The 24,698-nt window shown below is 40.4% G+C and overlaps 1 protein-coding gene across 3 annotated transcripts in view; it reads left to right on the top strand.

The window, feature by feature from the left end:
• The window catches only part of disc1 (DISC1 scaffold protein), a 51,997-nt gene extending 27,828 nt beyond the window's left edge, over nucleotides 1–24,169 (top strand). For 2 of the 3 annotated variants that reach the window (XM_085182130.1, XM_085182131.1), the window contains 3 exons: nucleotides 11,997–12,240; nucleotides 14,304–14,348; nucleotides 19,674–22,851. In XM_085182130.1, the coding sequence (XP_085038256.1) occupies nucleotides 11,997–12,240; nucleotides 14,304–14,348; nucleotides 19,674–19,808 (424 nt within the window). In that variant the 3' untranslated portion in view covers nucleotides 19,809–22,851. Of the gene's footprint in view, nucleotides 1–11,996; nucleotides 12,241–14,303; nucleotides 14,349–19,673 lie in introns of all 3 variants that reach the window. The other variant, XM_085182132.1, reaches the window with a different exon arrangement.
• Nucleotides 24,170–24,698: the final 529 nt, after the last annotated feature.

Below are 24,698 nucleotides of genomic sequence, written 5' to 3'. Positions count from 1 at the left end.
TTTTGTGCACCACATATGAGCTGTTCTTTCCACTCAGTCTATTCTAGTTGTGTTCAGAAGAGAAAAGGTTAGGTGGTATGGGTTTACTTTGAGCTTGCAAAAGCCTTTATTATCACAGACCCTGTTTGTCTACTTGACCTTTGTCTTTGTTTGTGGTGTGTGTAGGGGGGCACAGCTTTGTGTGTTGCATCCTTGGAGAGGCAGGGTCACCTCTTTGGATGAGAGCCAGGACTCAGTGACATACTGCAGGGCTCTTGCTTGTTGAAGGATGCACAGACTGGGGGTCTGCATGGTCAAGGAGCAACATGGTTGCGATCTCAGCGCCCAGCAGGGAATCGCGCCTCAGGACCATCGCTGTCAATAGGGCAGATGGCTGCTTTGTGTTTTGTTTGTATGATGGTAACACTTCTGAGTTTCTAGCAGAGGCATTTGTCAGAGTATTTTAGGGAATGGGATGAATCGCTGCCTAAATATAAAGGGCAAAAGAAGGCAAAACGTTTGTTGAGGGCTAGGCGCATAGATAGATAGACACACACGCACACAATAGATGACAAGCAGCCTACGTAGGATACTATCAAACACAGAAACTGTATAATGAAAGTGTGACACGTTAAAAATATCATCTAAAAACAAGAACAAAATTTAAGACTAAGCATAAAAATGCCGGATGTTACAATACAACGTCTCAGTGGTATCACCAGTGGAGACCTTCTCTGTCTGTCACCGACAGGCCTTCTGTTAGGAAAGTCTCCGAGCTTAACCTGAGATAACCCTGATGAAACTGACAAGGTTATATATTAAAGTTCTCCAGTGGGCTACAGAAAATGTTATAACAATATAAAACCTTTTCCACAGGCTGAGCGCTGCTCCTCACAGCAACTAAATGATTCTTCACACGTGTGCCCCATTAAACAGCTATAAAAACATCTATAAAATGTTTAAGTCTAAAATCTCCTTTTAATTTTCTTTTACGCAAACCATCTGAGATTACAAATCCTGAAAGCTTAGCACTGCTCCCCAAGGAAACCATCATTAAATACTATTACCAGTAAAACTGGTTTGCAGTGGAGCTGCTATATACTGTGTTCCTGTTTGAGATACTTGGCTACGAGGGCAGATGATTACATACTGTAAATCATAAGTATTTCACCCACAGACTCTGCAAAGGGAGGATGTAGACACTATGACCTCACACACTGATTAGTGAATTGCTTCGAAGCCTCATGTTTGGTGTTATTTTTCATAAGCGAGGGGTGAATCTGACTGAGACACAGAGGATGCTGCTCGGTTGTATGAAAGTGAATTGTACATCACAAGAAGTACAAGTTGCCCTACTTGGACTTTTCCCCCAAAGACTTCTTTACTATTGAAGAGTCACCCCCTTCCTGCCATTAGAAAGAGTGCAGATCTGAGACACTTGTGCATGCATCCTTACATCCCTCTTCCTAACTACTTATTTAACTCCATGACTTCCACACTGGCTTCAATTTTCAGAGCCGGGTCAATGATATAGTCACATCACAATGAAAAAAGAGAATTTCCATTCAAGGACACCTTCTTGGGTGACTGTAAACTCATTTTCTCGGCCATCACATTCTATATTAAATGATTGGCTCTTTAGCCTTAGATCGGCCTCCATGACCAGAGGCGGTCTAGATAAATTCACAAATATAGCTCTGATTTATGGCGTACACCAGTCCCTTCCACCAGCTCCCGCTTGGCACAGTGACACATATTTGCCTTGATTGAATGCGCAGTTTTCCCCACATGTGCATACACCACTAACCCACGCACGCACGCGCGCGCACACACACACACACACACACACACACACACACACACACACACACACACACACACACACACACACACACACACACAGATGCACACATACACTCATCATCCACTGTAAATGTTATCAGTCAGCTCTAATGTACATTACCATTGATAGAGTACCGTGGTGATGAGAAGTGAGGAGAGGAGGGTGGGAGGAGGGTGGAGAGAGGCAGATTAGTGTGCTGAGATGTCTGGTCTCCGTGGAGACGGATGGTGTTGAAAAAACCAATTATCTTTTCCTTGCTAAAGACTAGAACAGGATGTTAGAACAGCGCAGATGCTGTAAGTGTGTCATCAGAATAAAAAACATTTTATTCAGATTAGCAGCACCACACAGTTGTTTAATACATTATGCAGATGTTTCATTAGGAAATGCTTCTCGTTTTTGTCCCTCATTTATATATTCATTCTCCTGTAGAGATTTGAGCGGCATATATCATACGCGACGGATACTGGCACAGAAGCCATTAAATGCTGACATGTATAGTTAAATTGAAGATGCTCTATGAAAATCTAAATGAGAAAAAACTGGGATAAAATGTGCTCCTCTCTTACATTTAATATACAAATTCTTGAATCTACATTTTTTTAAAAAGTGTTTGGAACACTTAACTTATTTGCCCACATGGCTCCTGTAAAAACCTCCTCTAGTCATCCACCAAACAAACCCCTCCCAGTCCTCCATCTATCACACCTCTATCACTATATTATTAACACCTCTCCACAGCTGGTGTTATTTGTGAGGCTAATGTTAAGGTGAAACATTATCACATCTCCTTTCCTTTCTATTGTGTGAAGTCTTATTTTATAGCTTTTATGTTTTCTCAAAAAACAAAAATGCATCAATGATTATATTTCCTTTCTCTCACTTTTCTAAAACAACCAAAAAAGGTGTTAATTTTACCCAGAATATGATTTTTATGTAACAATGAACTATGACTCAAAATCTGAGCAATTTTTCATGCTCTGTACCTGAAAACCATAGACTGTATATAAAAGATGGTCCCTGCCACTCCGACTCACGTGTTTTGGACTCCCTTTTTTAAAAGTCAAATTGATCATTTTGACTTAAGTCATGTTAATGTTTTTGGAGGCAGAAGTGACTGTATTTTTACAAGAGGGTGAGTTAGTAAGTTATAACTTAACTTACCAGCTAAAGCACCTTACTTAGTTAGCGTGCTGATTTCATAGACCATATGGGTGCATCGCCAAGACACTGCAAAGGGTTGTAGCCCATTTATGGAAGATTTGCAGTACATACACTGCCTATGGTACCAACAGTACTAAAAAAATAAAACAAGTCCTCTTGGTATTAAAGGTATTGTAAATGTCAGTTCTGGTGACATCTCTATAAATAAAGCACAACAAACCGTGTTAATTGTCAATATTAGATTTTTAAGTCGGATGAGGATATTTGGCAATTTAAAAATATACTGTATAGCAGGACTCTAGACTAACTTTTTGCCATGGTTGCACTGGTGCGCCTAAAAATAAAATTTAGGCGCACCAGCACAAAATTTAGGTGTACCCAAATTTTTTAACTGCATTGCTTAACACCGCAGTTTTACATGTTCACGTTTTTTTGATTTGTAAATATTGATTTGTAAATGATTAACTAACAACCTTTCAACACAAAGCTCTTTATTTGTAGCAAAATTCTACAAGAAAGATTACTTAAAAATGCTTGTGCTTAAAGTGCTTCACTGAGCTGAAATGTCAACATTAAACAAATTTAAAACATCTCAAGATATATTAAATTTAAAAAAAAAAAATCTAAATTAAAAAGTTCCTCAAAGTGTCAAAGGCTTCACACTGAAACATTTCAATATCCAAACAACTTGACATCTTATGGATTGTCCTCCATTGCAGTCACATGCCCCTCAGATTGCCAGCTCCTGTAATTTGGCCTTCTTGATCTTTCGCCTTGGGTGAACCAGCTTGCCACACTCTCTCTAGCATCAAAATCTTCCAGACTTGGCCCCTTCACACTGATTCTTATCAGGTCATCCGCTGTCTCTGAATGAAGGGATGCTCTTGTGTCTGATTTAATTCTCTTCTGTGCAGAGAACCCTCTTTCACATACCGCAGCTGAGACAGGTAGGACCAGCATAATGTGTACAAGATGCAGGATGTTCTGAGAGAAAAATACATTCAAGAGATTTGTTGAACCAATTTGTGTTAGATAAAAAAACTCACACAATCTTAGGAAAGAACATCAACTCTGAGCAGTACGGCTCTCTGGTCAACATGAGCTCCCAAAGGCTGAGGTAGGTCTTGTCTTTGAACATCCTGGCAATTAACAGCTTCAAACTTACAAACTCTTCTTTTGCAAGCTCTGCGTTTACACCATTTCTGAAAATGATGTGGTTTACACAGCTAATCAGTGTTCACATAAACAACATATCTACGACCAGCACACATGATATCGTAGCAATCCACCAGCTACCTTCTCAAGACTGTGGAGAAGTGATCCAAGAAAAAAGCAAGGTCATCAGCACCATGGTCCACTAAATCCTCTTTGTTCTCTGGCCAGCTATCATGATTGAAAATGTTGAAGCATTTGACAGCTTTGGTTGTGGCTGACTCAGAAGCACTATCCTCTGTTTTAAGAACAAATACATTTTAATAAATGAAAATAAACATATAACAATGCTGTTAACAATAATAAAAATATTTCTTATCTACGTGTATTTAATACAGTTGCCTAGGAGACTGCTGAATCTTGCTTTCAGATTTTTCACAGTGGATTTAATTGTTGCATCCATTACTTTTTTAAGTTTAGTTGCAGCAACACCATCTTTAGCCAGAGTTGATGCATCTCCTTTGAGTGTTATTGTCTGTGTATTGCATAAACGATAAATAGAGATTGTGATATTAATATTAGAAATATTTGTGCAAATATAAATAAAAAATAATAATAAAATAATAAATAGTGTTCTCTGTTTAAATATGAGACACAGCTATATGTAGGCCTACCTGAAATTTGTAGACTGCCATTTCACCCTCTTTATCCTGCTGCCTCCTCTGCAGCCTCATATCAGTCAGGAACTCTAAGTCTTCCATGAGGCTTGGGTCTTGCAACCATTATCTCTGTGGTCACCAGCAGTTGTTCCAGGCTGCAAATGACCTGTTTGGGTATAACAGTGCTGTATTTTTTAAAAAAGTTGAAGATGACCACAAACACAATTCATATTTACACATCCCACTTTATCTCACTTACCTGTGGTAGAATGACATCATTCCTTTGAAGTAGGAAATAATAGTAGTCCATGTGGCGGTACACAGTAGTGAACTGCCCTGGTTCCAGAAAGGTCTCCAGGGCCCTTGAAACATGTGGGAGCCACCTTGTTCCCTTCACCCCACTGGGCACCAGCACATTTACTCCCAAGTCAGCCCCAATGACCCTGAGCTCTCTCATTGATTTTGGGCTGAAATGATAAGTCTTCCAAATTAAATGGAGATGGTCATACAACTGCCTGATCATTGGAATGTCCCTCTGAACTGACAACACTGCCAATTCCAATCTGAAAAAGATAGTAAACTTTTAAATGTAGATATATCTGCTCTATAAAAGAAATTAACCCACACAGTGACTTTAGAGTGTCAGACATTTCTTGTCTTCTAGTCTTACCTGTGAGGCATACAGTGGAAGGGCACAATGTGGTCACCTGCCTCCTGCTCCAGAAGGGCTATGACACCCCCTTTGCTGCCCAAATTAACAGCAGCTCCATCAGCCCCCATAGCAATGATTTTCTCCAACCAGTTACTGCACTGGTCCCCAAGAGCAGCAAATGCTTTCTTTGAGGCAGCATACACTCCTAAACAAATAAAAAAAATACCATTTACTTATCAGATCAAGCATTTACAATGCAGTCTTTTTCAGTTTGAGTTTCTATATTCATGTATTATTGCTATGTTTAATTTTCAATGATAAGAATATGCTAGATATGGTTAATGCAGTAACACGGCGTAATATTATTAATCATATACATAGGCTACGTGACATGACATGGCTTACCTTGGGCATGGGCATGCTCGACCTCAGTGTGTCCAATCAGTATATTTGCTGGTCTTCCTTTTTGCAAGATACAAGCGTACACAATGACACATTGTTTTGTAGCGATGTCTGTGTCTCCATCGATCAGGAAGGCCATGTATGTACTGTTCGCAATTTCCACTGACGTCTTTTTTTTTCAGTGTGTCAGCGATTACGCCTATAAACTGGGCGCACGCAACATCATTGCTGTATGTGGGGTTTATGTCCAAGCCATTTTTCTTGTGAAGAGTTATTTCTGACTTGAACTTAGTAAACGGAACTTCTTCTTTTGCAATATTGTAGGCGATGTTAAACTAAATGATCATCTCGGCCTCCTCCGATGACCTGTTTACTGCTGCCTGCCGCTGAAAGGCAGTGGGGAGCGGGGACATTTTGGCAGTGCATTTATCGCGGCATATAATGTGTCTTCTCGATACTGTATGCTTTTTCAGCGTTTCAAGTCGAAACGTATTAGCACCAGTGACAAATGCAGTGTTGCCGGCCATGGTCTTTCCACACTTGCGGCAATAAATGCAGCGCATCATATTGTCAGCTTGGCTGTATCTTAGCCAGGGAAACTGGTCAAGCCACTCGATTCGAAATTTATACATTCTCTCACTTTTCCTTTCAGTGGACTCCGGCTGGGAGTCGATCGTATGTGGCTCATTTTCTGATGCCAGTGTTTGACAAAAACAGAGAGGTTGATGGCTCCGTGTCAGATGGCTCCGTGTCAGAGTGCTGGCTCAGAATTTTGGACTGATCAGGCCTTAACTTAACGAAAAAGTTATCAATTGTTCTTTTCATATTTTCTCAATACCAACTTCATACACTTCTGACCTGGGCTACTCACCCTTCTCTATCTGCCCGCTAGTGATGGGTCGTTCGCGAACGAAATGGCTCTTAGAGCCGGGTCTTTGAAGTGAACGACGCGAGCCGGCTCCTTTTTGGGAGCCGTGAGGTTTGTTTTTTTTCTTTCGCTCACCCTCTCTCTCGCCCTTTTTTCCGCTAAACTCCGCATGCGCGGCCTGTACTTTGCGCTGGGCAGAGGGGGGGAGGGGCGTTAGTTACACTCGCAGTAGCACAGGAACAGAGCCAGAGAGAAAGAGAGCGAGGGACAACAACGTCACATTAGAAAGGTATAGTAATCATCCACTATTTTCAGTTGCAGATGATAAAGGATTCAGAAATCATGCAGGCCCATATGACAGAGAATGTGCATCTTCTTTTTGTTTTAATATTTTAATTTATATTTAATTGTGTTGTGGTTTGCAGTGTTTTGTGTTGTTTCACGTTAAATTTGTTTAAAAGGAAAAAGCTGAAAATTTAAATAGTTAAAAGTTTAAAATGTAAATAGTTGTTTTTTGTATTATATGATTTATTTATTACATTTTATGTGGAGTAAATAAATAAAGTATGCTTATGGTGGCCCTTAGAAACAAAGCACGTACAAACTCTAAAACACATACAAACTCCTAAGCACGTACAAACTCTAAAATGCGTAAAAACTCCAAAACACGTAAAAACTCAGAAGCACGTACAAAAGACAACAGAAGTGCTCCAGGATGCAGGGCGCAGTGTTGAGCTTTTGTTACTTAGTGGCTACACAAGCCAGGAAGTATCAACAACTGGATTTGGTGTGTGGTAGTAACAGGTAAATGAACTTTTTTTTTTTTAATCATTTGAATAAATATGAGTGCTTGTCTATAAATACACAAACAATACACACATGCTTTCAATTGTATAATTTAAGTGATCTGGGTAGCTCTGTTTTGGAAGTTCAGTAAACGCTAGAAATGTGTTTTGGAGTTTGTGCGTGCTTTTTTGGAGTTTGTATATGCTTTAGAGTTTGTACGTGCTTTGTCACTAGGGGCCATATATAAACATATATAAATAAAACCACTTTTTTTTTACATTAGTAATTCCTTTTCTGCATAATTTTATATTATTGTTAATGATTAAATAATTAAAGCAACAAAACAACCTGAAGATCCGGTTCGGAGCCGAAAGAGCCGGCTCTTTTTAGTGAGCCGAGCCGAAAGAGCCGGCTCTATAAAAAGAGCCGGAAATCCCATCACTACTGCCCGCACTTTCAAACGTAAACATAAGTAGGCCTGCAGGAATATCTGGACCACGGCCAATCAAAGAGGTTCCCGCCTCTGAGTATCTCTGATTGGTTTAGAACACGACATGGGCATAATGTGTGTCTGTTGTTGAACACACGGAGACTTTCAGGGTTGCTGAAACTTTTTTTTTTTCGAGAAAATACTTGGTTGCACCGGTGCGACCAAATATTTTTTATTAGTCGCACCATGGAGAAATTTGGTCGCACTCTAGAGCCCTGCAGACTGTATAGTATACTGGCTTATATATCCTTCAAACACTTGACAGATAAATAGATTTCTTCAACATTTGTTAGTTGTTATATGTAGTCATTTATGATTTCTTACTAAGATTATATGACACTGCAGTTTAAAAATAATCCTGTTTTATTGTCACAGCAGGTTGTGTAACGTACACTGGACTCTGCTCTGATTAGCTGGCTCGTGTGTTTGTGCCGTTCCAAACATTTGTGTTGGGGGAATCATACAACGCCCTCTGGTGGACAAACTATGTAATGTCAACACTCATAACATGATTCAAATGCGTTCCTCCGGTCTCTTCTTTACTTGTTAAATTTTTATGTCTGTTTATGCTTTTCCAGTTTGTATGCTAACTGTTGGCTTTGTTAGCCAGGACACTTTTGCAAAAGAGATTTTAAATCTCTTAAAGTCTAACTTTACTGGTTAAATAAAAGATAAATAAAAAAAAAAAAAAAAGGATTTTAAAAAATGGTCAAAAGGTCCAGTTTAGTGACTTGCATTGGCTGAGGTAGCACCTAGTAGACAGCTACCAGTTACAGCTCACTGCTTTGGTAGTCAAAGCATGTAATATAATTCATAACATTAAGTTTTAATATTATTTAACGTTGAGTTAAATTCACAAAACTATAGAGATAAAACAAAATAAAACTTGTTTTTTTTTTTCCTGGCTGTAAATGAGGTTATTTCTGCTATGAAGTTGGACATTTTAACACGGGAGTCAAGGGGATTGACTTGCTTTTGGAGCCAGCATCGAGTGGCCATTTCAGGAAATGCAGCTTTTGGCACTTGGCTGTTGGCTTTGCTTTTCAGCCCTGGGAAGTTTTTGAATGATGGTCAGACTGGATGTGAACCCATAATGTGCCTCTTCTCTCTTGAGACGTCTAACTGAACCCGCTGGTACCTGCAGGACCCGGTCACTGCCCCGTCGTTAAAAAGTTCCAGCAGATTTATAACCCTTCCTCAGCAGCAGTCTGGATTGAATGCCTTGAGGGGAAACAGGAGTCCTGTGAGTCAGTAGTCCCACAGGGAAGCGAAGATACTATAGAAAGAGTGTGCCTGTCTGTTTCTCCTCCTTATTACTGGGCCATCAGCAGCACAGCACGCCCACACCCTGCCACTGTCAGATGGCAGTCGGAGCGGCTGCCACCAATTAACCCCGTGGGCGACGAGTTCATACCAGCGGGCACCAGGACGCCACCATCACAGGGATGCTTAGGCGCTAACATGTTGTCTGAATTTTCAGCAGACAGAGCCCTAATGCCAGCGCCAGTTGTTTGTAATGAATTGTGGTTGACACTGAAGAGAAGTCGCTTTGATCGATGAGGCCAGCTTTGACATTTTTAGAAGAATTTATGATTTTTATCCCCACAGAGAGTGATTTATGGGCATGTAAGTTAACACATGTGTGCTCACCCATATCTGTGTGTTGCATGTGTTCCTCTCCACTTCGGAAGAGACAAATAACAACGGCACGGCTCATTGGGTGCATCCCCACCGTAGCAGAATTCAGAGGCAGCGAATTGGTGATGGCGGGGTGGGGGTGGAGGTGGGGGACTGGGCTGAGCAATTTTTCTATTGTCTGCCTGCCAAATGAAGGTTAGAGAACGACTGAGAGGCGTGCGTTGGCAGGGTACAGAGGTTGGCAGCCCTTTCAGGCAGGAGATGGGCTGGAAAACAAGTGGCATTCAATTTTGGGGATTTTTTTGGGGGAGGTGATTCAACCCTGAGAGAGAGAAGAATGAACAGAGGGAGAGATTAAACAATGTGATCTGGGTGCATTTTGCCTTTGAGTTTGTTTATATATCATGGAGAATGAGCCACTGTGCACTTTTCAGGTGAAAATACTATTTTATAAGGGTTTGCATGTGAGTTCAGCAAATGACATCGCTGTATTTTCTACCATTGTGAGTCAATCATTTTGAGTTTATGTCTGTGACAGAGTATTTCCTCCTAGGTTGGAATTTGGCATGTGAAGACAGACAGAGGACATTTCTTCCTTTAAGAGATCTGATAAGTCTCCTATAAAGCCATCATCGTCTTCCCTGCATCCTGTCAGCTTTAGTTTGATTTTTCTACATGACATGGATGACAAAGTTGGTGTTAGTTAGTGTGGAAACTGTTGCCTTTTGTGTTTGGTCTAAAAGCCCTAAAATCTATTAAAGGCTGCGTGTCTGACAAGCTCGGAGATCATGGTCATTTGTGAATGTTTAGTTATCTAAAGGTTGCTGAAAGGAGAAGGTCAATAAACAAGAAGATTTTAAAGGTCAGAAGGCCTCAAATGTGACTCAGTGTAGGAGCATTTTATTTAAAGGAAATGGAAAATGGTTTCTGAAAATAAAAAGATCAATGCTTCAATCCTCACAGAGGCAGTGCCTCTCAATCAAGGAATCTCTGTATGTGTGTCTGGTTTTCTTGATAAAAAGTGTATTTGATTGTTTTGATGTAGTGTATGAGGTAATCTGGATGAAGTGTGGTGTCATTTTGGGCATTTTCCCCAAGTTTATATATAGATACCTCTGCTTACTGTGACATTTACCTTTGCTTGTTTTGTGTGATCAGCTTAACCTAAATAAGGGAACAATGAGATAAAAGTCAGTAACGGTGTAACTCATTTTTAAGTATATACGATCCATTTTTACCTGCTTTAATTCATCTCTGCTGGGATCTGAGATCCTGCAAAGGTCGGGGAAAAAGGAGTGAAGAAGGCTGACTGATCATAACTCAATAGGTAGATAAAACAATCTCCTTGCCCTCCCAGTGAACTCGTACTCAGTGACCCCAGCAGAAACGAATGCATCCACACCCTCTTTTGAGTAAAGGGCATCCTTTCAGAAGGAATATCGCTCTTGTTACATTTTGTGAATGGAATTTTATTCTTTGAATGATTCACTCCTCATCTGTCACTCAGAGGTTTATGTGCTTTATTTGAAGAGATGCTGCTGCACCTGTATTATAGGAATGTCAAACTTACTGGACAATGTGGGCCAAATACAGCCCAGTATGACCTTAAGTGCGCCAGACCAGTGACATGCCCCCTTTCTGTCGGTGTAAAGAAGTTTAACTGCACACTTAATCCCTGAGTATGTTAGTATTAGAAAAAAGCAGTGCAATTTCAAAGGTAAATATCAGTATTGCTGCATAACAAAGAGATGCTGCTCTTTTAAATGAAAGAAATCTGTTTTTTGTTTTACTTTTTGGGGCATAAATTGTAAGAAATAAATGTGTAAAATTGTAAAAACAAGAAGTTTCTGTAGTGCTGAAAAAAGGTCCTTATCAGTAGAAAAAGCCATAAAACCTTTAAAAAAGTTAAAGGGACTAGTCCAAAATTTCTGAGTGTTTGCAGGGTGGATTTTAGCCCCTGGGCCTTTTGTTTGACACATGCCTCTGCGGTGACACGACTGATGTGCATCAATGTATTTTCAGTTTTTAGTATTATTTTGACATTCTTTTATAGCACACTGCATTTTATTTAATAGCTTAACATATAATATTGTATTTATGTATGTGACTACATGTTACAGTTCAACTATTTGCTATATGTTGTAGTACATTTTTAAAATTTCACATCACTGAATAACATAAAAGAACATACCTGATGTTAGTTTTCCTTCAGCATGCAGACAGCTCCAGATAGCTCTGCTGCTAAAGCCTGTTCTGACCACTTGGACTTTTATGATTTAAATACTGATCTCAAACATGCACTGAGAGCAAACATCAAGTTCTCTATCAGAATGCATAACATACTTGTCTCCTTCCCTTGCTAGTTATGGGTCTCCCAACTTGGAGCGAATCTGGGAAGCCGACCTGGAAGCGTGTCACCTTTTCCTGCGAGGTCTCCAGTTGCGGACTCCCAGCTGCAGTGGAGCAGACATCGAAGACCTCCCCACTGCAACAGTTTATCCTCCATCCCAGCCAGGCACCAAAGAGGAAGAGGACTGTGCCATGCTGACTGCTTTAGGAGGGCGATGGTGTCCTGAGGCCAACTTACAGAACTCAGAGTTCACTAAGGTAACAGTAAATTGTCTTGTGAAGAGCACACTATGTATAATTCATCTAAACGCCTCTGTATAAATGCTGGAATGCTTGACAAAGGCTGGGATTTAGTGTCTTGAATATGAAGGCTTCCCAAGTGACACTTTCAAGCGCTGAGGTCTTACATATTTTCTGCACATAACCCATGTTTGCAACTGAAAGGTCAAATGAGAACAGCTTACTTTCAGAAATACTTGCTTTTTCTTTACTGTGCTGTGAAATGTAACCTCAAAAAAAAAAAATCTTCCTGCTCTGTCAGCCTTAGCGCTTGGCTAGAGAGGACAGCTTCAGTTTGTGCATGGAGCCATTGTGAGAGTCTGAGATTCTGCCGACTGCAGTGAGATGAGCAGCAGTCAGTTAGCGCGTTTGCTCGAAGGTATTTCTAAACGAGGAAAACGTGGGCGTGAGGGGGGCAACCGTTTGGAAATACTTAGACTTCCTGATTAAATGCGTTAGTGGGCTTGCATGTGTATGTATGTGCGTGTGCACATGTGTGAGTGTGAATTCTCTGTGGCGGTCTATCCCACAGTGAGCTGAGGTCCACTGCCTCAGGGCCGAGTCCGACTCATTCTCTCCTCTTCTCACACTTTCCTCCACCCACGGAGTCTGACTAGTATGAGATAGGAACAAAGCCAACAGATCCAGCACTGTGTGTGTACGTGTGTGTGTGTGTGTGTGTGTGTGTGTATATATATATATATATATATATATATATATATATATATATATTAAAAACACAGAACATTTTCCAGATATGTTTCATTATACTTTCCTACTTTGGCTCACAGATTGTTGTTTATCATAATGTTTGCTCTACATTTTCCCCATTAGTATGGATTTACTGGATTGTGGTTCCAAGCACAAACGTTCGTTCTTTTTGGATCTAATATACAGAAAGCTGTAGGGTTTCATTGCCATGTTCAATTCTGCCGCTGTTGCAACCTGTTCTGCTTCTCTCACAGACCTGTCCTTAGCATGCATAAACACAGTTTTCATTAATGTCTTCTTCTTTCCTGCCTTTCCTTGACTGCATATGATAAACTGCATGAATCTATTTTCCGCTCCCCCTTTTGTCTTTCTTTGCTTTTCTTTCTCCCCCTAAAGCCTGGAACCTCCTAACATTTTACCAAGAACTAAAAGGTGAGACAGCCAGCCATTTCTCTCTTTTGTCCTTTTCCTGTGAGCTATGTTTTCTGTGTAATCACCCCGCCTGAAACCCAGTGTAGCAAAATACACCCTGTAATATTTATGTTGGGTATGACTTTATCTTTGAATTTCTTTGCAACAATTATAATAAAAAGCTTTTTGGCATGTAAAAATGTTTAATATTTATATGAAGACTTTTAAGAATAACCTTCCTGTTGTCGCTTATAGAAATAGAAGAGGCACATTCAGTGGGTAGGGTTTTTGTTCGGCAGCAAACATTATTTTAGCTTGGTAGATATGAGTGTTTTCATCTCAAAGCAACAAACAATAAAAGAGGAGCTTGATGCTGGTTAATCTTTACAATCTGCACCTCGAAAACTGTGTGAGGCAGATTGTACGCTGCTGTGAGATGTGATTAGAGATAGCAGTGGCAATCCAGTTTATATGAGTTGTTTAAAACTGCAGCATTTGAAACCAATCAGATACTGTGTGAAGAGTTATGGATGGGTCAGTTGTGTTTGCCTCAGAGTAAAGTAAAAAGGCTCTTTTGAATTTAGAATAATAATTAAAACTTTGCTGATTATTTGTTTTCACTCTGCTTTTTAAAACCACAAACAATATGTTAGCCTCCAGTAGGTAGAGTAATTACTTTTTCCTTAGTGAAGAATGTACAATTACATACTTTGAATGCTAACAAAAAAAACCCTGCAATACAAACGAGTCTGTTAATCTATTTTCTTGTTGTCAGTTTTGCTGATGAGTAATTACAGCCTCCTTGCATTATGATGATGCTGCACACATACAGTACACAGCCGACATAATTGTAGTTTTAATAATTCATGAGCAGGCTTGCGACTGTGTGGCCTCAACAAATGTTCCCCTTTTTGTTGCAGAAGCTGGAGGAGTTTTTGTTCTGCATGGAGGATAGTCACCCAGAGGTGCGTGATGCTAACACTATCACTGTGTGGTTCAATGTTATCAGTACAATGCTAACATTATCAACAACATGATCCCTGTCACCTGTTTCACCATCTACATGAGAGGCACCATGTCTTTTTTGCAACATCAATTTTGAGTTTATTTAATAGAAAAAAAGGGATATTTTATTCATATGTACACATCGCTTAATACTGCTGCTGGCAAACTAATGCATCCTCATGAACATTGAATTAATCTCTTAAAAATGCAGAAGGGCAGGTTTTGTGGTATCTACCATGTTGTCCTGCTATCTTGAATACAATCTATTCATGTGGCCACAGACTGGCATTTGTGTACAGTGGAGGCAGATTTTAAATTGCGTCCAAGCCTTCAAACTCCAGATATGAAGGATCATCCTTATTGTCAGCCAGTTAATGTTAGGGTTGAAATTGCACTCTTTTGGTAAACAGTTTGGTTACATTGTCACATTGTATAACAGGTTATTTGCCATTCCAAGTCCAGGAATGTTAGATCCACTTAAAAAAAATATCACTAACCTTGGCTAACAGCAGCTAACATAGACTAACAGCAGCTAACAGAGGCTAACAGCAGCTAACAGAGGCTAACAGCAGCTAACAGAGGCTAACAGCAGCAAAAACAACAGCGCTTGCTGACACAAAAGTACATCATGTCCTCAAAAACCCACCTCATTGTTGCTGTTGTTGGACAGAAGTGAGCTTTGCTGACTCATCGATTCCTTTTCACAAAGCATTACAGCCTCCTTAAGTAGATGTGGACTTTTCTCATCCGGCACTGGCAGCTGAGGTAAACAGTAGGCAGAAAGCCTACTGAGCATAAACTGTGGTTTGGAGTCATTTTGCTGTGAGATCAACGGTGTCCATAGATTTTCAGGTGACTTTTGGTAAAAACATAAAATTTAGGAAAGTATTAAATTGAAAAATATATTTTTTTAAAACATTTTTTAATTCCCGATTTGCTGGCAAATGTTGATATTATTTAAATATTTTACAATAGTGTGTACAAAACAGTCTAGATTTAAGGTTAATCTCTGGGCTGAATAAAACATGTTTGTCCTACAGTGGCCACCATAGTTAGGATTACGTGCTTTATTTGGGAACGGTAAGAAAACAGAATTAACTTAATTGGAATCTGCATCTTAGTGACATCTAGTGGTGAGATTTTACACTCTGTAACTTTATGTTTGAATTTACACGAGGTCACACAGCCACACAGTACAAATACACTCATTAAACAGTGGCATTCGCAGGAATTCAAACCAGTAAATGGCGCATGTCATGTTTAACAGGTTCTCAATGCTACAACCTGCAGTACCAGTGATAACATTTCACCCATAGCTTCCATCAAACATTGGCTCAGTTACCTTCTAAAATCTATTTTAAGAGACAGCATCAATTTACATGAAATTTTAACTATGGCGCTGTAGAAGTGAGAAACCTTCCCCTTTTCTAACTTTGTATGACATTACATGTAGTTATTAAAAAGCCAGATGCCCTAAAGTAGGTAATTACAATAAAGTACAGCGACATTACAGTGATACATCACTGAGTCAGATGATGTGATAGCTGTTTAATGGCATCTTTCCAGTGATGGTGTTGTGATAGCATCGGGAGGAGCTCGATTCTCTGCCTCGCGCAGAGCGTCTGACCTCTTTCTCCTTTCCATAATGACTTTAAGTAAATGATTTCCACTTAGCTGCTGCCTTGCTGCCACAATGGAGATTGATTGGTGTGTGTGAGTTTGTGTGGTCATGTGTGTTGCTACTGTTTTCTTCTAACCTCTACTAATTGTTCTTTTATCCTTTCAAGGTCCTTGCATATGTCTCGTTACACTCACCCATAGTTCTGAACAACAGTAGAGACATGATTAAACTGGAATGTTGAATGGTTTCTGTTGAGATTTGTTTGACTGCTTTGCAACAGGTTCCTACATCATACCTCGTATTACAGGAGCTACTGTATACTAATGGTTGTTTTATAATGTTTAACACTGCATTGCTTTTCCACCTCTGAAATGATATGTATCACTTTGTAGGCACAAATGAAGAAGCACATGTACTGTTGGATGTCAGTCAAACTACAGGTTTAGAAGATCATTGCCAAACAAACATCACAAAGAAAAAGCTTGATGGTTTTTTTCCCCCAAACTGAACAATTGTGGAGAATCCTGCAGTGTAGGACAGAAGTGCTCAAAAACTGAAGCTGTATTCAAATTGCACTTCACATTTGAATAGCGACAAAATTAAGTATACTCAATCCTGCGCACTATAAAAGGGCTGATTTTTGTAGTTCTTTGTTGATGGCAGCTATTGTCCCACAATGAAAAGCAAAATCATTAAGGTCAGGTAGAAATGACAGTGACAGCTCTAGAAAGATGAGGGAGAAAAGGAAAGAAAATATATTTTTTTGTTTTGGCAAAGCTTATTTGAGTGACATCCCCAAAGTTACCGTCAGATTGGTGTTAAACTTTACACATACTGTAAACTTTGCTTTTAGGAAAAAGTAAAATAGAGTCCAAGTTTCTACTGCCACATTCAGAGTCACTTGTATGACCTCTCTACCCCATTCTGATCCTCGATTTGAACTTCAACGTAAACTGCAAAATAAGGAAATGGGACAAAGCTAAAGATTTGCAGCTTTGTCTAATTTCTTTATGGTTTGGATTTTGGGACAGCTGTGTGCATTTATGGCACGTCTGGGAAGCATTTGAACATATGCATGCCAACTTTTTGGGGCTCAACCTACATACCGCCTTGAGAATATGTAATAAAATAACTGCTGTACTGAATTCTCTTATTACTGCACATATTTGTATAAAATGTTCCTTTGCAGACGTATTTGTTGGTAAGGATTAGTGTTGAAACCTAAAACGCAACCTTTTACATTACAAGGTAGTTGCAACTTGAATATATCTGAAATTGATCATTGTTAAGAAAATTAACTTAGAAAGTACTTCAAGTATGAGCTAATAGCTTTCCTTCAGCAGCGGTGTCGTGGATGTGCGTAACTTGCTGGCTGCTGTTCACTGAGAGACACCTATTTTTTTTAGCATTTTACTGTGATGATGTCCTTGAACATTTCACCTCAAAATTTGAAATAAGATTTCTGTAACTTCCACTGCAGACAGCTGGCTGCCAAAAGGTAGGAGAGAAATAGAACCCGTGTGAATGCAGGGACCAAAAGACAAGACAACACACTCAAAGTTCTCATACGAAATTTGTTTGATGTATTTTTGATGTGTTTTCCTGTACATAAAAAAGTACTTAGCGCATTAACGAGGCTAAAATCTTGATTTACGTTTGATCTGCTGTTTACAATATGCTGCAAAATACAGACTTTTACCTCCTGCTGAACTTGTTTGGCATGAACCTCCGTATTACTGGCCTTTCATTTATATTCATTTAGTTTTTATTATTATTATTTTTTTATGAAAAAGTCAGGCACTCCAAGTTTCTTATTTAAAATAAATTAGCTATTGTATTTTTTAAGCAAATACTGCCTTGAGTGCTATGCCAGTGCAATAATATTGCTTTGTATTGTCCGCCTGGTGCAAAGTGGGTAGAACAGCACCCATGGGAGCATGCACAATTACCTGCTGCCTCTCACTCATTATTGCTTAAATAATCATACCACTGCATACATGAGTTTGAATATTGAATTCCTAAATAATTTCCTCAACACCACGCTCCCCCAGTCTGCTTTGTTTACTTTGGTTTAATAACATTAGCGCTAATGTACAACAGAAATCAACACGCCAATACACGCAAGCCTGCGATTCTATTATGCTAATTGACATGTCGGTGAAATCTGTCGCCTTGTTTGTCAAAGGCAGAGATAGCGAAGAAAGCTGTTTTGATCACCACCTGGAGCAACATTACAATTTGTGATTTTTCTTTTTTTCTTTTAAAGATTTTGTTTTTGTTTTAAGGGTTTTTAAACAACCTGTCAGGCGTGTGTTTTAAAGAGTGTCATTCTGCACGGGGAGCTTTTGTTTTCTGTCCTGTGGTTGTATTGACTTTACAAAATCTGACTGAAGGCTGGAAAGTAAAGAATCAATTAGCTACACAAACCCAGGGCCCTTATCTGCTGGAGAAGCCCCTAACCTGGATAAACAAACAGCTCACTGAATTTGTTGAGAGGAAAAGATCCAGGACGAGGTGAAGTGAAGCCAGAGGAGAGACTTGTGACAGTGATCGTTTGTTTATTCAAAGTTCCTCAAGCGCTAAAATATCTTTTCTCTGAATGCTGTTTCCTGTGGGCCTCTCTGCATTCAAAAAATCTCGCTTAATTCCATAATTGTGTCAGGATGTCTCGCACATATTGCCGCCCCCAACACTTGCTGTTGTGGTACGTTTCTTTTCTGGTGTTACATCATCCAGAGTAGGAGAGCTATTCCAGGGCAGAGACCAGAGACGCGACTTTTCAGTGATTGTTCTGACACCTCTGAGCTGCAGGGAGTTGATTTTTTTTCTTTTTCTTTTAACCTGCAGCTATGAGTCAGATTAGACTCTTTGTGTTGTTTAAGGAGAACACTGAGTCTGTGTGCGTGCGTGTGTGTGTCTGTTTGCTTGAAGTGAGTGTGCGTGTACTCTTGGGTGTGTGTTTGTGTTCTCTATGCTTGATAAGAGAGAAGAAACTAGGACATGATGTCTGCAAAGGGGGCTGTTCTAATTATGGCCAGCTTTGCTCCCCGAATGCTCTGCCCTACTGCACTCTGAACTTCCACCAACCTGACATCCCTGACATTCTTCAAAATGCACCCAGCCTTGTAGCATCTTCTGGTGTGATACGCAGATATCTCTTAATGTTGTAAACACTGCCCCCCTAGGTGTGTGTTTGCGAATAAATGCTTTTTGTTACACATTAACTGAGACTTGCAAGTGGTTAAAATGGCAAAAAAACGTTAGCTGCTATAAACATGTCAGTGTGTGAGCCTGCAAGCAGTTCATCTAACCCAGGGCAACATGAAGCACGATGATAACTTTGAGGTTTATTGTTTGTCGCAGTATGCACATGCAAACACGGTTTGTCATTTTTATCAGGCAAGGAGGGGCTAATAAAATAACTGCCCAGTTGCATTATGGGAGCTGTAGGCAATGTTTTTGTAGCTTGGTGCATGTTACCTTCTAGGAGACAGAAATCTGCTGTGAGTTTCCGAACTCTTTGCTTTTCTTTGGTTGAACTACATCAGATTAGCACAAGCGGTCATTTACTTTTAGTTAAACTTGTGTTTTGATCATTGTCAGTATCGGATGCTTATATTTGAACAACTTCCCTTGTTGACCCTTCCTGTCTTCTCTTACCCAGGATGGGTGCAGCGACACTGGGGCCACCGAACTGACGGAGCACTGTGAGCAGATCAGCAACAGGCTGCTGTCCTTGGAAGATGAACTGCAGATGGCCATACTGAATCGGGATCAGGCCCTCACCCATATCCTTTAAATTAACTGTAAATATACATCATGCTACAGTTACTGTGGGGAAAACAGTGGCTGGAGCCTGTGACACAAACATAATCATTGCTGTTGTGGGTGTTGAACTTCCAGTGCCTTTGAAATGGTTGTTTGGAAAAGGTCCAGGTCTCTTACAACTTATAGTCAGTTGCTGTCTACAGAGCAACATTGGTGCATCAAGTTGTGGATAAAATGGCAATAAGACAGTCAGTGTGCTATTAGTTTGCAACTGAATGGGGTCAAGCTGGCACTTACAGTCTGTTTTTGATAATAGGGCAATTAATTGTGAAAGATCAGTGCAATTCACAAATCTGTTGCCGACATTAATTACTTACATTTAGAGTCCAGCCAGAGTCTCACAGATATGAAACAGAAAATTGCTGCACAAATAGTGACATAGTTGCTCCAGGACAGCAATATAATTGTAAAAAATTACATGGGTGCTGGCTAGCCCTGCTTTTATATAAGAATATTTGAGTTGAGTCCGGTTTTGTAAATTAGTTTCACTCATTGATTTAGAGCAGCGGTCCCCAACCCCCAGGAACGGACCAGTCCCGATCCGTGACTTGTTTGGCACCGGGCTGCAAAAGTTGAGGCTCAGGTGTGAAATTTGTGGTTTTCGAGGTTTTTATCGTTTTTCAGCGGTTTTCAGCGTTTTTTTTTAATTAATTTTTTTATCGTTTTTATCGTTAACTCTGTTTCCCTGGGTCTTTTCCAGTGTGTTATAAATAAATCTTCTTTTTTTGGTACCGGTACTGGTTTTATTTTTGTTGTATTTATCCGCGACACCTTAAAGGCCGGTCCGTGAAAATATTGTCAGACATAAACCAGCGCAAAAAAGGTTGGGGACCGCTAGTTTAGAGTGGCTCAGATTGATTGTGACATGCTGACTAAGTTCCTCTGTTAGATTGGCATTATTTGTAAACCTTTACCAATCAGTCTGAGAGTGACTGCAGTCAGCCTGATTTGAACCACCAAGTTTTCCTAGTTGCAATGAGTTTTCTGTCCTATATTACTCTTGCATGACTGACCTGATAATTCACACCTTGGGGTCAGTTATGTGTGTCTGTCCATTTATCTGAAACACCTAGTTTTCCTCAAGACCTTCCAACTCTCCAAAGTACACATTCAAACTACCTTGCTTAACTGCTGACTGACTGATGTTTGCGTTTTGTGACGTTACCATTCAACGAAAAAGGGGGGAAAAAGGAAGAAAAAATCAGCCTGTCTAATCTGACATTATTTGTCCATTCAGCTTCAAATGTAAGCTGGGTGCACAGGATTTTTCTTGACAGGTTGGAAGTGTCTGCTGGAAAATGAAACGGTAAATATCCACGTGAGGTTATTAGAGGGCCGCTGATGCGGGCTGCCAGTCACCATGGGCTGAGATTAAAGCCGGTCGACGGGGGCAGTGCCGCAGCAGATAGAAGAATGTCACTGTAATGACTCCCCGTCATATCTTAACGTCTATTCTCCAAGCTGACCCTCCCTCTCTTCACCCGTCCTCACCGCCCCTCCCTTTCTCCATTTGCCCACTTCCACTTGCTGGATGTGGTTTGCAGGAAATTACAATATCCATGATAATGACTCAAATCAAACTGTTGAAGCTGATTACAGGTCACAATACATCATTTTCTGCGCTAATTAGAAGGCTGATTGGAAATAGATTAGTGTGTTTTTCTCGCTCCACTTCTCCCCTCTGCATGGTGGGCGTATTAAGACAGAATCAAAAGGTAATATTTCAACATTGGCGTGGTGAAAATTTGCCACCTTTACCTGCTGTTGCTTAGTTTCTGTCACGTCCAATTTTTCTGTGCTGGACACGGGCTGCAGGTGTATTTAATTTGGCGGTCTCTAGAATCAGTGTGTTCTGCAGTGCCCCCCTCCCCGGCTCTTTTTGTTGATCTGTGGTTAGTCTGCTTTTATATCTTTTTAGAGCGTCCCCCACTGTACTGTCAGGGGCCAGCACAGACCCCGTTTGCATGATTTCAATGCAGCCTGGCAGTCGGAGATAGACAGAAACCAGCGCACCTCTTTCCATCTCTCTGCTCTCATGTCCTTATGTGTCACTTATTTCTGATATTTGAAGTCACTGCACTCGTGCAGAAGTGCAGTGGACACTTGAGGACAGTATTGTCGGTTTGCAAGGAAAATTGAACAGAAACTGAACTAGCGAGGCTGGGACTGTTGCCATAGTGACAGTATGATCAAACTGGCAGTGTCTAAGGGTCTTAATTGAGTCCCTGCTCTCAATAACAAGGGGTGTATGGACAACCGCGGAGACTGGGATTGAAGAAAATGAAGACGAGGGTGGGCAAAATCCTGTCGGTGTTTGTGGTTAGTTTTAAGGGGTTTTAAGATCATTCTGAGCAGTTTCTTCCCATTTGGACTAGGCCGCCCTAAAAGTCTTGTCGAACCCTCTGCAGTATTCATGAAAAGCTCTTTAATAGCTGTTTAATTATGAATGAGGACAATCTGTGTCCATTCAGACAGCAAAACGAGCCATCAGGCCCCATCTGCCATCAAAGCCATCCCTTTGATTTGCCACTTAAGCTGGACACTCACACGATTAATTTGAGTTTCTAAGCAGGTTAAACAATCCCCCTCCTGTTGACAGCCTCTATCCCGTTTCATTGATGGTTTATGAATAATTTAGCTGGGCAGTCTGTTTGCTTGGGTCCCCACATTGCCACCCAGCCTCACGGTTGAGACGAGCTCATGAATAGCGAATAATTGGATGGGGTTAAATTGAGTATGACTCGATGATCTGTCCCGATAATCCACTCGTGGGCCAAAATCGGAGATTGATGACTTCATCACGTTATGGCTGTCCGCTGCTATTGCCATTAACCGTCAGGGGGCACACATCAGGGCACATGTGACATATTTGTCTGTTGGCATGCGTTTTATTTACATGTTAATGTGTGTGTGTCTGCAGCAGCATTCTTCCTTAACTCCCTTTGCACAGTCTTTAGAGAAGGAGGTTCAGGAAGTAAAATCCACTTTACAAACCATGCTCGCACAGCTCAAGGTGGAAGACGAGGACGAGGAGGAAGTGAATGAGTTGGATGACCTCATGACAAATGGGATTGAGGAAGAAGAAGAGGAGGAGGAGGAAGAGGACCAGTACTTCAGTGACAGCTGGGACATTTGAAATAGATGTTTGCAGTGTTTTATGAGCACTTACACACAGAATGGCTACCTGATAGGCTGACCTCGGCTTTTGCAGTAGAAGTGACCCCATATCCATTTACTGTAAAGCCTCACTCGAAACACTCGACAAGCAGCCGCCGTGGTACTGCTGAAAGTTTCCATCAGATCAGGTCTGTGTAACGTTTCACCTGCTTCAAAATGAAGAAACGTGATATAAATACAACACATGAGACACTTTCTCCCTTAAAAAGAGTGCCTTTGACGACTAGTTCACATTGAGATGTTTCATTTTAACCGTTTTCAGATACAGTTTTTTAAGAAGGTCAAATTTATTTTTCACTTTTTAAGCATTTAAATGTCACCACTTTTGTTACAGTCCCATTTTATAAGCAAGATTTAAAGTCTGTGTAACCCATGGCTGCAAATGAAGGTTTGGTTTGAGTTTTGACCAGACACCAAGCGGACAATCGGAAAACGTTAAAATTTGTTTTCACTGCTAACAGTTTTGCACATAAAATAACATAAAATGTATGCCTATTAATTGTTATTATTATTGTTATTGTTATTATTATTTTGGTCTGCCAGCCACTTTTGTATATGTTCTGAACGACTGGACTTTCTTGTAACTCCGTCCATGAAGTAACTCATTTGTGGTGCTACAAAAATGTGAGCTAACTTGAACACTTTATTATCTGTGGGTGGAAAATGCAATATTTCGATTTTTCCGTTATTCTCAAACGACATTGCGTACTTTAGGTTTTTAACATTTTTGTGACATAAAGGACAAATTACGTCTACGTAGGAATTATTGAGAGATAAAACATCGGTGGGCACATAAAAGGATTAGAAACTGCTGTTTTTGTTGTTTTTTCCCCTCTGTTTGCCACTGGTTGTGTTTTTTTTATTCATATTTGTGCTTTTGCCTATTATTGAGTTCTGTTTTTTTTTTTTTTTTAAATTTACTAAGCAGCTGTACCTTATTTTATATTTATTCCTTCCAGTTTCTCACTAATTACAGCATGTACCGTTCAGTCTGATGTTGCCTCCTGCTGTTTTCTACTTGCATTGAGTTACAGCCTCTTTATGGATTGTTTTTTTCCCCCGCTCATAGAAAATTTGCTGGCACGCTGCCAGGCAAGTGAGGGCAGCAGTGACAGGCAGAAGATATCAATACGGTAATAAAGGTCCTAGTGAGGTCTTTGGGGGATACATGGGTTTCTGTTGTTATCTCACCTCAGCAGCAGCGGTGGCTAATTGGTAGGCAGCCTCACGGAGGGCATGTTGGAGGAAAAATGGGATGGGAACGGCACTTTTTTTTCGGATTCTGTGTTTTTGGAGCGGGGGCTGTTGGGGGATTCTGCTGTGCCATGCTCTGGGCTGTAAACACAGCTGAGCGTTCAGGGGTTTTTCTGCAGAAGCACAATGGGCCGTTCTCACATTACTGCCAGTTTGCCAAACCACTTGCCAAGCTAGAAATCTCCACATCTATCAGCTTCAGACAGAGCCCAGTACACACACACACACACACACACACAAACACACACCTTCCTGCCAAACACCCCAACCTCATAATTGAATCTATGCTTGCATCATACTGTGCCCCACGTGGCAGCTCTGCTCATAAAATGGTCACAGAGAAAAACCCAGATGGTTTGCAGCAGGCAGGGTGAGATTTTTCTCAATGTAAAATGAAGCATCACGCAGCGCTGGATCCCTTTCTTACAGT

This window comes from Neolamprologus multifasciatus, chromosome 13 (assembly GCF_963576455.1).
Source record: "Neolamprologus multifasciatus chromosome 13, fNeoMul1.2, whole genome shotgun sequence".
In the NCBI taxonomy this organism is placed as follows: Eukaryota; Metazoa; Chordata; class Actinopteri; order Cichliformes; family Cichlidae; genus Neolamprologus; species Neolamprologus multifasciatus.
The sequence above is the reverse complement of the archived record's forward strand: the minus strand, read 5'-3'. Positions and strand labels throughout refer to the sequence as shown.